The 14212-nt window shown below is 35.2% G+C and overlaps 1 protein-coding gene and 1 long non-coding RNA gene across 3 annotated transcripts in view; one reads left to right on the top strand and one right to left on the bottom strand.

Moving 5' to 3' along the window:
* Positions 1-3977, bottom strand: part of LOC144428122 (uncharacterized) — a 149710-nt gene extending 145733 nt beyond the window's left edge. The window contains exons 1-2 of the long non-coding RNA XR_013478107.1: positions 3894-3977; positions 2781-3042 (exon numbers count right to left, since the gene is read on the bottom strand). This is a non-coding gene — a long non-coding RNA (uncharacterized LOC144428122). The remainder of the gene's footprint in view (positions 1-2780; positions 3043-3893) is intronic.
* On the top strand, positions 511-10902 carry LOC120337518 (putative RNA/DNA demethylase ALKBH6). 2 transcript variants are annotated; one of them, XM_078116838.1, is made up of 5 exons: positions 511-1006; positions 6802-6934; positions 7617-7663; positions 7973-8077; positions 8556-10902. In XM_078116838.1, the coding sequence occupies exons 2-5, from the start codon at positions 6826-6828 to the stop codon at positions 8940-8942; spliced, it is 648 nt and encodes a 215-aa protein (XP_077972964.1). In that variant the 5' UTR covers positions 511-1006; positions 6802-6825; the 3' UTR covers positions 8943-10902. The 2 variants fall into 2 exon arrangements, with proteins under 2 accessions (XP_077972964.1, XP_077972963.1); XM_078116837.1 differs by having other exon boundaries at positions 512-1006; positions 6805-6934; positions 8556-10901.
* Positions 10903-14212: the final 3310 nt, after the last annotated feature.

Here is a 14212-nt window from a genome sequence, read left to right on the forward strand (position 1 = left end):
CTACCAATAACAGTAGTTTGTCATCTGCTTTCCATTGAAATGAGGGAGCTTATGAATATTTAAAAAAATTGATAACGGCACATCATGACTCACCATCAACGAAGTGCTGTCCGCAAACAGTGAAACACAAGTGAGATGGCTTCTGGACTTGACACCAAGCAGTCCTGCCAATAGACTGATAGATGATATCCACATTGCGCGACGTTCCGGATCTTTTGAAAACAGTGGAATATAGCTGAAGATCCATTTCGTTGTCTATACTATACGTACAGCCAGCGGAACAACACGAAATAACCATTTTCAACAGCCAAACAAAACGGAAACGTGTAATCCGACTTGCAACTGACAAGAGCCAAATGGACGTTTTTGTTTTATTGCCGTCCAGTAACAAGATCACGTGACCCGTGCAAGTCCTCTATAGGAAGAGTTTTGCGGAGGTCAAAGGTCGGGGAAAGGTCCCTTGCAAAATTTCCGGGGCTTTTTAAGAGTGCTTTTGCGAGTTGGCGACTGTAAAATGGAGTATGTTTTTCAAACCATCATTATGATTCATCGCATACAATAATATGTTTTGTAAAAGTACTGGTATAAAATTTTAGCCTAGGTTATCACAGCTATTTCTACACTAATTTTTTATTACTGCAATTAATTGCTGATTGGCCAATGTCACGAATTAAACAAGGAAAACGATGCTCTGGGAAATCTTCATTGCAAAAATTCAATTAAGTGGAAGTTTACCCGACTTTTGAACCTGAAAATATTCCAAAGTATTCATATTTCTTGGTGTTTTTCCAGATTTTTGACCAGCGAATACAGAATATTCTGATTAAAATCGCCTGTTTAACCCTCATCTGCAATTGGAATACACTGCTGCACTGACATATGATTAACGTTTCCTGTTCTCAAACTATGCTTCATCTACCTACAATAACTGAATAGGGTACCGTACTCCGGTAGACCCCGGTCCAGAAACGAGAACCGGAGAATGGATGCATGGAAATTATTGAAGGTGGGGTCTCCCTAAAACCAGGCACTCGCGAATTCAGGCACTTTTTCAGGCACCATTTCAGGCACTTTGATATTTTTTTATTTTTACTGTACGTCATTGGGATTTCCAATTTACCTGACAAGATAATTAGACTTTAAATAATTTTTTGCATCCCTATATTGCAATAAAACAATATTATATCCAATTTATTAGGGTATAAATAATTTTTCAATAGTAAAATGTGGCAACATTGATTACAAAATATAGAAATCAGGCACTTGTGAAATTTCAGGCACTTGGTCAAAACCTCTTTTACAATGTATCTGATTACTCTAAAGCAGAAAACTAAATATATACACTTTGTATGGTTGAATTTACAACTTTTTGGTAAAATACAATACCGTTTGTGACTGATGGAGGCGTGTCATATTTCGCAAGTGCCTGATTTTACATTTTTCTCGGTGATAGTTGCCATATTTTTTCACAATTATTTTCTTAAATTATTTGCTTCAGCACTTACTATTCTTTGCTTTCTAACGCAAATTCATTGTTCCACAACAATTTGAGCGTTTTTAATATTGCAATGAGTAATACCATTTGACAACATATGGTCAACCATTGTACTTTCTGGATTTATTTGAAATTGAATATGAATAATAAAATCTGGCAACCTCAGGCACAAAATACTAAAACCAGGCACTTGTGAAATTTCAGGCACTTCGTAAAAACCTATTTCTCGATGTTTTTACTTACTTTGAAGCAGAAAACTAAAATATACACTCTTTTGTATGATTGAAATGACGTCTTTTTGGTAAAAAACAAGAACGATTGGGACTGGTCATGAGGGGTCAAATTTCGCAAGTGCCTGATTTTTCATTTTTTTCGATAACAGTTGCCATATATTTTCGCAACAATTTTTCTAGATTATTTGCTTCAGCACTTACTATACTTTGCTTTCTAACGCAAATTCATTGTTCCACAACAATTTGAGCGTTTTTAATATTGCAATGAGCAATACCATTTGACAACATATGGTCAACCATCGTACTTTCTGGATTTATTTGAAATTGAATATGAATAATAAAATCTGGCAACCTCAAGCACAAAATACTAAAACCAGGCACTTGTGAAATTTCAGGCACTTCGTAAAAACCTATTTCTCGGTGTTTTTATACACTTTGAAGCAGAAAACTAAAATATACTCTCTTTTTTATGATTGAAATGACGTCTTTTTGGTAAAAAACAAAAACGATTGGGACTGGTGATGAGGGGTCAAATTTTGCAAGTGCCTGATTTTTCATTTTTTTCGATAACAGTTGCCATATATTTTCGCAACAATTTTTCTAAATTATTTGAGTTAGAACTTACTAATCATTGCTTTTTGAAAGGAATTCCTAGTTCTAAAACAATTTCAGCGTTTTTACAATGAGCAATATTATTTGACAACATATACATAAACATCGTACTTTTTGGATTTATTTGAAATTGAATAGGAATGATAAAATCTGGCAACAGCAAGCACAAAATACTAAAACCAGGCACTTGTGAAATTTCAGGCACTTTGTAAAAACCTATTTCTCGATGTTTATACTTACTTTGAAGCAGAAAACTAAAATATACACTCTTTTGTATGATTGAAATGACGTCTTTTTTGGTAAAAAAGAAAAACGATTGGGACTTGTGATGAGGGGTCAAATTTCGCAAGTGCCTGATTTTTCATTTTTTTTCGATTACAGTTGCCATATATTTTGCAATATATTTCATAAAATCATTTTCGTCAGAACTTAGTACTTACTATACTTTGCTTTCTCGGTAAAATGTTTTTTAAGACAATCCGATGTATATTGAGTGCTATTCTTATCGCTAATTTCAATTCGACGTCTGCCCGAAGGTGGTGCAAGTATTTATATTTGAAGTGAGTACATACCTCATCAAAACGCTCAGATGGAAGATTGAACAAGTCGGAGTCAACAAAAATTCAATCACATTTGGAACGTTGTCGCACTGCATCGTCGCCACTCATATACTCTGACATTCCGATGCATGAATTTTGCTTTCTGGAAAATAATAATTGGAGTGTCTGTTAAAGTGCGGAATGTATACGGGAGCACGTACAATATCAATGCTTCGTTTGCAAGCGTTGGTATCATGATACATGTGAGAAATTATCGAAAGCGAAATTGTGGAAGTGTAAAATTTGTATTCGGTAAGTCGATGTTGCAAATGTGGGTATTTTCAGGGCGCTCCCGTAGTAGCCTATGTGCTCCAAGATGGCGCACAACCTATTACCTCTATCTCGGTACACATACTATGTTCGGGTTGTGTGCCAACTTTGTGCACATACTACGGGAGCACCATTTTCTGCACAACCTATTCTGATGCTCATTCGCGACATGAAGAAACTATACGCCCGACATATAAGAGTAGCAAACAATACACAAAACCTTTTCATGTTTAATTTCAGAACTGACATTTAAAATTTTCAATTCTTAGATCTGTGGTTTTACCTAATTGCAAGATACGTAAATCATATCATGTCAAAATAGAACAAATAGTAAGGATTTTCATTGGATACTCAATATTTCTAATAATTTTCAAACTGAAAGCTTCGATTAGTGTTCACTCATACACTTCCTTTGTGAAGTTGTGTTTTTAATGTTTTATCTCCTTAATAAATTCAAATTTATATCCCCAATTACTGATGAAGAAAGATCTTTAATCGAGAGTTTAATACGGCTTCTGTGACATTAAAAACAATTACTGTTTTACGTTTTTATATATTTGTAACTTTTTGAATAACGCAAAAAAAAATCGTTGACTGACTACTGGCGTGTTGAATATTGAAGGATTTTTATTGTAACATTCGTTTAACGATGCTTTTAAGCCTAACTTTGGGCATATCAGCTACCTGATGTCATTCGCCGAGCGAATTTTGTTTAGGTGACATTGCCATCTCGTATTTACCATCTTGTAGCCATTCTTCTTATTTAGGAACTACGTGTTTTACAGTTAGCTGTTACAGCATGAAATAATGTACAAATAATTCTACGTAAACTATCCATGAAATCCATTCCATAAACTATCCATGAAAAGATATTACAGTCAGATCTTCAGGTTGTAAAGAATATCATACAACAGCAACGTCAAGTGATTGAATATCTTTATTGTAGCCGTGGTTGAACACCGCTGGTTGTCAATATAGATTTTGCACAGGCTTTTATACATTTTGTGAACGGTAAATTATGTTCTATTATGGGATAATGTGACTTGGATACGTATTATAAAAAATTCTATACGACATAAGTCAATTGTTTCTGTTATGTAGTTTATATGAAGTCATAGGCCGAATTACATTAATAAAATCGTCGTCCGATAACAATTAAAACTGGAATTTCGAACTAATATTGCCAGAAGACAAATTAGGTTCTTTATAACAATGCGATTGTTGCTACCTGGGTAATATATTACGTCGAAATGTTTATAACAAATTAGAAGAAGTTTTGAACCAATTTCAAGGGTTCCGAACATTACTATAAAGATGTCGTCTGAATAACTAATATTCTTTACAGATCTGTCAAATTTAAACCCGTATTTAAATAATACATATGTAATACTTTTGAATTAATAAAAATAAACAACACAATGTCATTCAAACTTTACAATATTCAAATAGTGATTGGTTTAATTAAATACCAATTTCCGGAGTAGATACTGATGTTAAAAGTTTAATTCCATTTATGCTAAGTGGAGCTCTCATACAAACATTGACTTTTATAAAATAATGCAATAGGGAAACAACATATAAAAAAAAGACAAAAATTATAGAGATATGGCAACTACCATTGACAAAACCAAAGAATCAGGCACTTGCTAAATTTGCCACATTCCTACCAGTGACAGTTCTTCTTGTTTTGAACAATAAAAATACCAAATTCAGTCATACAAAATATGTATATTTGGATTTTCGGCTTTAAAGTAATCAAAAACATCGGGAAATGGTTTTTTACAAAGTGCCTGAAATTTCACAAGTGCCTGATTTTAGTATTTTGTGCTTGCGGTTGCCAGATTTTATCATTCCTATTCAATTTCAAATAAATCCAAAAAGTACGATGGTTATCTATATGTTGTCAAATGATATTGCTCATTGCATTATTAAAAACGCTGAAATTGTTGTAGAACTAGGAATTTCCTTTAAAAAGCAATGATTAGTAAGTTCTGACGAAAAAGATTTTATGAAAAGTATTGCAAAAATATATGGCAACTGTAATCGAAAAAAATGAAAAATCAGGCACTTGCGAAATTAGACCCCTCATGACCAGTCCCAATCGTTCTTGTTTTTTACCAAAAAGACGTCATTTCAATCATACAAAAGAGTGTATATTTTAGTTTTCTGCTTCAAAGTAAGTAAAAACATCGAGAAATAGGTTTTTACGAAGTGCCTGAAATTTCACAAGTGCCTGGTTTTAGTATTTTGTGCTTGAGGTTGCCAGATTTTATTATTCATATTCAATTTCAAATAAATCCAGAAAGTACGATGGTTGACCATATGTTGTCAAATGGTATTGCTCATTGCAATATTAAAAACGCTCAAATTGTTGTGGAACAATGAATTTGCGTTAGAAAGCAAAGTATAGTAAGTGCTGAAGCAAATAATCTAGAAAAATTGTTGCGAAAATATATGGCAACTGTTATCGAAAAAAATGAAAAATCAGGCACTTGCGAAATTTGACCCCTCATCACCAGTCCCAATCGTTCTTGTTTTTTACCAAAAAGACGTCATTTCAATCATACAAAAGAGTGTATATTTTAGTTTTCTGCTTCAAAGTAAGTAAAAACATCGAGAAATAGGTTTTTACGAAGTGCCTGAAATTTCACAAGTGCCTGGTTTTAGTATTTTGAGCTTGAGGTTGCCAGATTTTATTATTCATATTCAATTTCAAATAAATCCAGAAAGTACGATGGTTGACCATATGTTGTCAAATAGTATTGCTCATTACAATATTAAAAACGCTCAAATTGTTGTGGAACAATGAATTTGCGTTAGAAAGCAAAGAATAGTAAGTGCTGACGCAAATAATTCAAAAAAATAATTGCGAAAAAATATGGCAACTGTCACCGAGAAAAATGAAAAATCAGGCACTTGCGAAATATGACACGTCTCCATCAGTCACAAACGGTATTGTATTTTACCAAAATGTTGTAAATTCAACCATACAAAGTGTATATATTTAATATTCTGTTTTAGAGTAATCAGATACATTGTAAAATAGGTTTTGACCAAGTGCCTGAAATTTCACAAGTGCCTGATTTCTATATTTTGTAATCAATGTTGCCACATTTTACTATTGAAAAATAATTTATACCCTAATAAATTGGAAATAATATTGTTTTATTGCAATATAGGGATGCAAAAAATTATTTAAAGTCTAATTATCTTGTCAGGTAAATTGGAAATCCCAATGACGTACGGTAAAAATAAAAAATATCAAAGTGCCTGAAATGGTGCCTGAAAAAGTGCCTGAATTCGCAAGTGCCTGGTTTTAGGGAGACCCTTGAAGGTGAGAAAATAATAAAATTCGTTTTCTGCAATGTTACCGTACCAGTATTAAATTATACCAGTATAACCACTGGTATAGATCTACTACCGGTAAATTTTTAATTTACTACCGTTACTTTGGTGCAAAAATTCCATGGATAATTTCGAGACATGGAGCAAAACCTTTCAACTAGCAGTCTAGTTTAAAACATGAAAAATAGGATGTGCCCGCTTGCCGTACTTTTTGTTATTTCTGTATTTCATAAGTTTTATTTTTCAGTAGTGTCCTGATGTGGCATTTTATATGCCCAATTTTATTACTGACAAAGAAGAAGAGTATCTTGTGAATGAAGTTTATAAATCCCCTAAGCCAAAATGGACTGTTCTCTCAAACAGAAGACTTCAGAATTGGGGTGAATAATTGTTTTCATTTATGGTATCTTCATATTATGTATTACGGTATTGTTCTACAGTTTCTGAGTTATGTAACTCTAGAACTCAGTAAATACTACCTTATTGTTGCATATTTAATTGTTTTACTGTGTCTTTTTGTTTTTAACATTACCTATATTATATTTCCATATTGCTATTGGATTTTTTATTACTACAATATATAATAATTGCAAAATCTTTGTACAGTTAAACATTACCGTATTAGTACCATAATATTTTCTTTATCTTTTTTGAAAAAATATTCTTTTATTTTTGAAAAAAAAAATTTGAATTAAATTTTTTGTAGAATAGGCTATGTAACTTTGTTAGCATCACAGTTTATATATCTCTTGTTAAAAACCCATACTCATCATCCCAATCCCCTAAAAAGATTTTTGCACAGAGTATGAAATAGAAATTTAGGAAATGGTTGAAAGAATTGTATATACCGTAGATATCTGGAGTATGGAGGTATCACAGATATCTTTTTGGAAGCCTCAGTTAATTTGTCAAACTTTCGACATGTTTTGACAGTGAAAATGTTTGAATCACTACTCTAGTCATGCAGTAATTGAATTCAGTTGAAATAATATTCCACCTCATTCCTTTGTATTGACACAAAATTGAAATTTATATTACATACAAATGAATATTATATTTTAGGAGGAATTCCACACCCGAAGGGAATGGTGCAAGAAAATTTACCGAAGGTGATCTGCTGTTTTCAATAAATTTTATTTTTCAATGACGATACATAGAACTACAATAAAACAGATACCATATTAGTAGTAGATGCATGATATAGGTTAAAATTGTATTAATATACCATTGATTTTTCTATGAAGTATAGAAATAAAAGCTAAATAAATGACTTTAGCATGTGGCGAACTACGGACTTCAGTTAGTTACTTGTCCATGTCAGATGTGGTTTTGATACAAGAATTGGGGGAAATAAATTATGGAGTTTTTGCATATTCATGAAGAATTTTCAAATTTTAACTGTGTTTTTATTTTAACAGTGGCTGAATGATTGCTGTGATAAAGTTTCCAATTTGGGAGTCTTCGCAGATAATAAGCCTAATCATGTCTTAGTTAATGAATATAAACCTGGACAAGGAATTATGGTAAGATTTTTTTTCATTAACACACATTTGAAGCACAATTCTAATATCAAACTTTCTCCTACGTAGATTTGAGATAATTTGACAAAATGAATCAAGGCGTTTTTAAATGAGAGTTATCAAAGCTACATTCCGCAACTATTTTTGTAGTATAAAATATTCTGAGTAAATGAAATGGTATTGTGGGTTACAATATACAGCTCTGAGTAATGCAGGAACAATTAACCAAGTGAATTTCTTTGATTTGTTCGGATGTTGCTGCTCGATAACATTGGTTTATCTATCTTGAAATTTCATTTATATGTTTTTTCCATATTTCATAATCGCAACAAGTGTATCTTCAGTTTGGCGGAGAATAAACTACTGACTAAATGACTGTTCTAGTCTAATAACAGTTTGCTTTGACTTGGTGTGGCTTAGAATTTGTCAAAATTTCAACATATATTTTACTTTCGTATAAAATTTAGTTGTTTACATACAGCCTCACCAAGATGGACCATTGTATTATCCCACGGTAACAACAATCAGCCTGGGATCTCACACCATACTGGACTTTTATGATTTACGTACTGGAGATGACCGAAGTTGTAATGAACCAAAGTTTTCTTTGTTGTTGGAAAGAAGAAGCTTGCTTATATTACAGGAGTTAATGTATGAAAGTCATATGCATGGTATTTCAGAAAGATCTACTGATGTTTTAAACAAGGATTTTGTTTACAATTTCGATAATCTGGGAGATGAAACTTTAAAATCAAAGATTATAAGTGAATCCGAATTTAAATTGGATAGAAAAACTCGCATATCTCTGACTATTCGGAATGTTCCCAAAACTGTTAAAATAAAACTACAAATTGGTCGATTCAGATGACAAACAAACAAAAAAACATATTTATGTGTATATTTAGTGCATTGCAATCACTTATGTTCAGCTCTAAGCGCAGTAATCTATGAATATGACGATTCAAAATGGGTGAGATGATATTTAATCTTTCACAACTTCCAAAGAATGGATGCCTATGTCTGAGCAATATTGTGTATAAATCCTTAGACTTTGGGTGAAAGTAGGGTTGGGACCCTGGGAAATCCCGGGATTTAGACTGTATTTTTCAATCCCGATCCCGCAATTTTTTTATTAAAAATCCCGTGATTTTAAAGCTTTTTTATTTATCCACATACAGATATTCTCACAACTGGTAGATTATACCATTTTTATATTTATTTTGAAAAAAAAAACATCCACGCTTACAGTCTGAGTCAGTCAGACTAGCCTAAGTGGAATTATTGTGCGAAATTTTTCTCAAATTTGACTAGTAGAATTGTCATTATTGCCGACTTATTTAATCATAATTTGAACTCAAAATAGCATTCAGGATTCACGCAATGACTTCACAGGGTTTCTATTCACTATTTATTACAAAAATAAAACAGCCACAATAAAAAAGTAAAATCAAGAAGATCAACTATCGTCTTCATAATTATCCGCATTCCGGGTCAGAAATGATAATATTTTTAGCTTGGGATTGGGCCAGTTTATTTACAAACGGTGACAAGAAAGATCAAAGCCGACCCAATAGATAAAAATTGGAATAAAATCCCGAATTCAGCTCCATATTCGACAATTCGTTAAAATTATTCGATTCGATGAAAATATACTTCTTTGCCCACCCTTGCGATCTGTAATCACGCCAGTAATCTGGCGAAACGTGTGGTAGTCAAAACACTAATGCAATGAAACTTAACAAAATTTAATAAATTGCATTACCTAACGAAAGCGTGATGGTATTGACGATTATTTCATTGACGGCTATCCGCGGTCTGAAAAGGGTTTTGACATAGTAAGTGCTATGATCTTTGCCATCAAATTATGCTCGGGCCTTGCACGAAATTCATAACGTGAAAAGATACGTCCAACGGTGAAAATTGTATAACAACTTTAAACCTATTTAGTGTTTTTAGCGATAATAATTAATTGTAATGAAATAACAGTTTGTTTGCCTCTTTCATTTCTTTCGCAAGTGCCGACAATAATACCATTGAATAGTTTTGGCAATGGGAGAAACATATTGCATTGTAACAAAAATGAATTAGGTTGTGAAAAAGTGAGAATACATGTGATAATAATAAGTGCTTGACGTGGAACGGCGAGCAAAACTGGAGCCAGTGATCGGCGGTGCGTCTGAAGACCACGTGTTACCCGTACGGCGCGCAACTTTTACAATAATGTGAGGTGCTCCGAAGACGCTCTCGTTTACATTAACGTAGGAAAACAGTAATATCGGCAACTATTAACCATTTGTTCGCGTTAGACTATCGCACCCTTTATGAGTAGAAAATGTCCGTGTGTATGGAATAGTAGTTAATTAGACAACATTTTCTACAGTAAAGTCCGGGGAAACTTGAAGTTAGCCCAAAACATCTTCTAGTTTAAAAAAGTATTTCGGCATAATATATTATTTACCCTGATCGTAACAAGCGCGACAGCGATAAACAACAAAACGTGTTTTGTAATAGGTGTGCCGCGAATTTTTAAAGAGCTAAACAGTGTGCCACAATATAAAAAAAACGGTTGGGAACCATTGGCCTAGATCAGGGGTCACCAACCTTTTCGAAGCCGAGAGCTACTTCTTGGGTACAGATTAAGCTGCGGGCTACCAGTTCAATGTACACTTCTAAAAATCTCAGTTGTTCGATTAAGCTTCAATTATTGATATAATTACTGGTATTTGGTGAAGTATAGACACTTTAGTGAAGTATAGACAATAAACTTTAGGATTCTTCAGGAAATCAAACGCATATCACAACGTTGCAAATAAATTTCTATCGATAACACTTGTATTTCAAAACTGAGTGTTTTTAATTGATTTTCAACAATCTGCACAAGTCTAAGATAAATTGGACTTAACAGATGTACTATGAAATGTTGCAGAGTATTATACTCCGACGTGTAACTTGACAGTCGACACTGTAACTCTGAGCGATTCTTGCAGATTTTCATCAGTGAGGCGTGTTCCATGTTTGTTCCTGGTGGAGTGAGTCGCGGCGCTATGGCCCATCGTGTTAAGCATTAGGTTCGCAGGTTAGAATCCCATGCGGGGATAGTTATGTACGAAAGGATTGCTGGACTCCTCGCCGCCGTAGGGTGGTTCACGTACCGTAACCGCTGGTCGGTTGAGGCTTCCTTCGCCATCAAGTTCATGCTTCCGGAAACAAATAACTAACTAATCCCATACCCGACATCGAATGGTAACCGGCGAGAAGCCGTGGTTTGTCATATATGGTTAAGCCGTCCTATCCGCTATCTTCTCCCCCGGGATAAATATGTAAATCTCCTCCTATCCTGAGTTTATGTCAAAAATGTTGATTCGAAAGGATAGGTTGAAACAAACAATGGTCCCGTAAAATAGGATTGCTGTATGACTTGACTCGCGAGCTTTTCTGTCGGTACTGTGCTGACCAGTGGGTAGTTAGCGCGGAAGATTACGTGACAAGATGTGAAATATCTCTCCGCTTTGCCGTCGCTAAAATCGCCCCACTAATAAGACACACGCAGCATAGGCGTAGCCAGGGGGGGGGGGGGGGGGGGGGGGGTCAGAGGGGCCATGGCCCCCCCCCCAAAATTTTCAAGAATTCCATTCCTAATCCACCAGTTTTGTGGCATCTTGTCTCGTCACGCTTGTTGATTGTCATTGTTACGTCACAAAGACTTGACCGGTCGCTCTTATGAGCAGTATGGGAAAGACTGTTTCGCAAGCTTTCGGTCAGTTGCTCGGTCTTGATTTGTTCTCGCCTGATTTTTATTCGAAACGCTTGAATTTTGATGACCAAATTACTTCGATCGCTAAATTTAAACAGGCGAAATTAGATAGTTTTTTCCAGCGAAATGAAGACGCGCTTTCCTCATATACATCAATAAGCGCTTCTCAGGCTGTGGATGCACCGGTTACGTCAGTTACGTCTATCACTTCTATTCCCGAAGATGAACTAATAATCAACGAAGGCAAAACAAACGATCTTGGATTTGTTCTTAAGAAACATACACAGCTTACCGATGCGGAGAGATACAGGCTTCTAACTTCGGATGGTCCGAAAAACGTGACGATTCTGGATACTGTTAGACAAAGTCGTCGTAAATTTCTCAAAAAATGGCTTGACGATAACAGATTTTGCAGTTGGTTAGTTTACACCCAACTCTCTGATGGGGGTGGTTTGTGTAAGATATGCATAGTCATGCAAGCACGTTTGAAGCATGGAACTCTCAGGGACACTGCCTTTGTTACAAGACCATGCATCGACTACAAAAAATTTATGGAAAAGGCTGTAGCACATCGAGACACAAATTACCACCGAGAATCAAATATAGCTGCGAAAAATTTTGTCAAAAGCATGGAAACTGGTCAAAATGTGCGTGCAAACATGGAGGCCCAATATGCTACGCAAACAAAAGAAAACAGACGAATAATGACTTCCATTGTCAAGACTGTCATGTTCTGTGCTTCGGGTAACATATCCTTGCGCGGACATTCCGGGGATAGTGGAAATTTTGTGAACCTTCTTCTATTTCGTATCGACGCAGGGGATGAAGATTTGAAAAGGCATTTCGCTCGAATGGCCGGAAACGCTAAGTATACAAGCCCGATGATACAAAATGAAATTCTCAAGGTAGCAAGCAACATGATAGTGCAAGATATCGTTATGGAGGCTAATAAATCGTTTGTGTCCGTAATAGCCGACGAATCATGTGATATTTCTGGGAAAGAACAACTAAGCATCGTTTTGAGGTATGTGGAAGGTGGTGAAGTGTGCGAGCGCTTCACAGGATTAGTGGAAATGGATTCTGTTTCTGCCGAATCAATTTCCTCAAATATTTTGACCCACCTCTCTGGTATAGGAGTGGATTTGCAAAAACTTGTGGGGCAAGGCTATGATGGTGCAACGACAATGGCAGGTCACGTCAGCGGTGTGCAAAAACGCATTCGTGATAAATACCCGCGCGCAATATTTGTGCACTGCGCTTCTCATTGTTTGAAGTAAAGTTGCAATCATCAGAAGCACCTGTGATATCATTCGTGAGACTATTCGTTTTTTCAGGGAGAGCCCTAAAAGGCGCGCGGGTTTAGGAATTAACATCCCTTTGTTCTGCCCCACCAGATGGTCTGAGAAGTACAAGAGCATCCGAATCTTCAAATGCAACTTCAAACGAGTACTTGAGGCTCTTGATTCTTTGGCGAGAGATGCTAACGGTGAGACGCGGGCGAAGGCTTTTTCTCTGAAATCTGCTCTAGAAAAGTCGTCGGTTATCTACGCCGTATGTTTGATTGGTCGATATTCGGCACTAATGGAGCCACTAGCGCGCGCACTTCAGGCGATCGAGTCAGTGTGCCGTCAGTAAAGAACCTCACATCCTCTCTTCAGAGCGTTATCGCTGAAGAACGCAATGACTCTGAAATCGCATTGAATATTTACAAAGAAGCTTGTGAAATAGCTGGCTTGAAAGAGTTGACAATACCCAGAGTAGTCGAAGTACAAGTGTATCGCGACAATGTCTGTGCTGATTCAGCATCCCAGTACTTTAAACGTTCCGCATATCTCCCATACGTCGACGGCTTGAGCTGCTCTATTCGGGAATACACGTAAAAACAAATTTTCCGAATTTTCGTATTCAATTCTATATTCTCTTATCATTATTATAAATATATTACTTCTTGTTGAACTTGTAGCATGGAGAATTTATAGAACATTTTCATATTGAATATTGCTCAAGAAAATCAGTAGTGAGTTTGAAACCCAGGGAACACATTTGTGCGCGTAGGATTATGCCTGACAACGTTGGTCCCAAGCAGAAGCAAATTTTCTAAAAATAAAAACGCGTGACAACGATGGGCCACGAGGCGGACCATCGTTGTCAACCTTTTTATTTTCTTTTTATTCAATTTTTTTTTTTCAATTTTTTTTTTTTTTGTTTTCATTTATTTATTTTTTTTTAATTTTAATTTTTTTTTTTCATTTTTTTTTTAATTATTTTTATGTTTTTTCACAAAAATTTTTTTATTATCGGTTTTTTATTTTATTTTTATTTTCAATTTTACGCGTGACAACGATGGGCCACCATACTGCTCCGCTAACCAACGGACAAGAAAA

The sequence above is a fragment of the Styela clava genome, chromosome 10, assembly GCF_964204865.1.
Source record: "Styela clava chromosome 10, kaStyClav1.hap1.2, whole genome shotgun sequence".
In the NCBI taxonomy this organism is placed as follows: Eukaryota; Metazoa; Chordata; class Ascidiacea; order Stolidobranchia; family Styelidae; genus Styela; species Styela clava.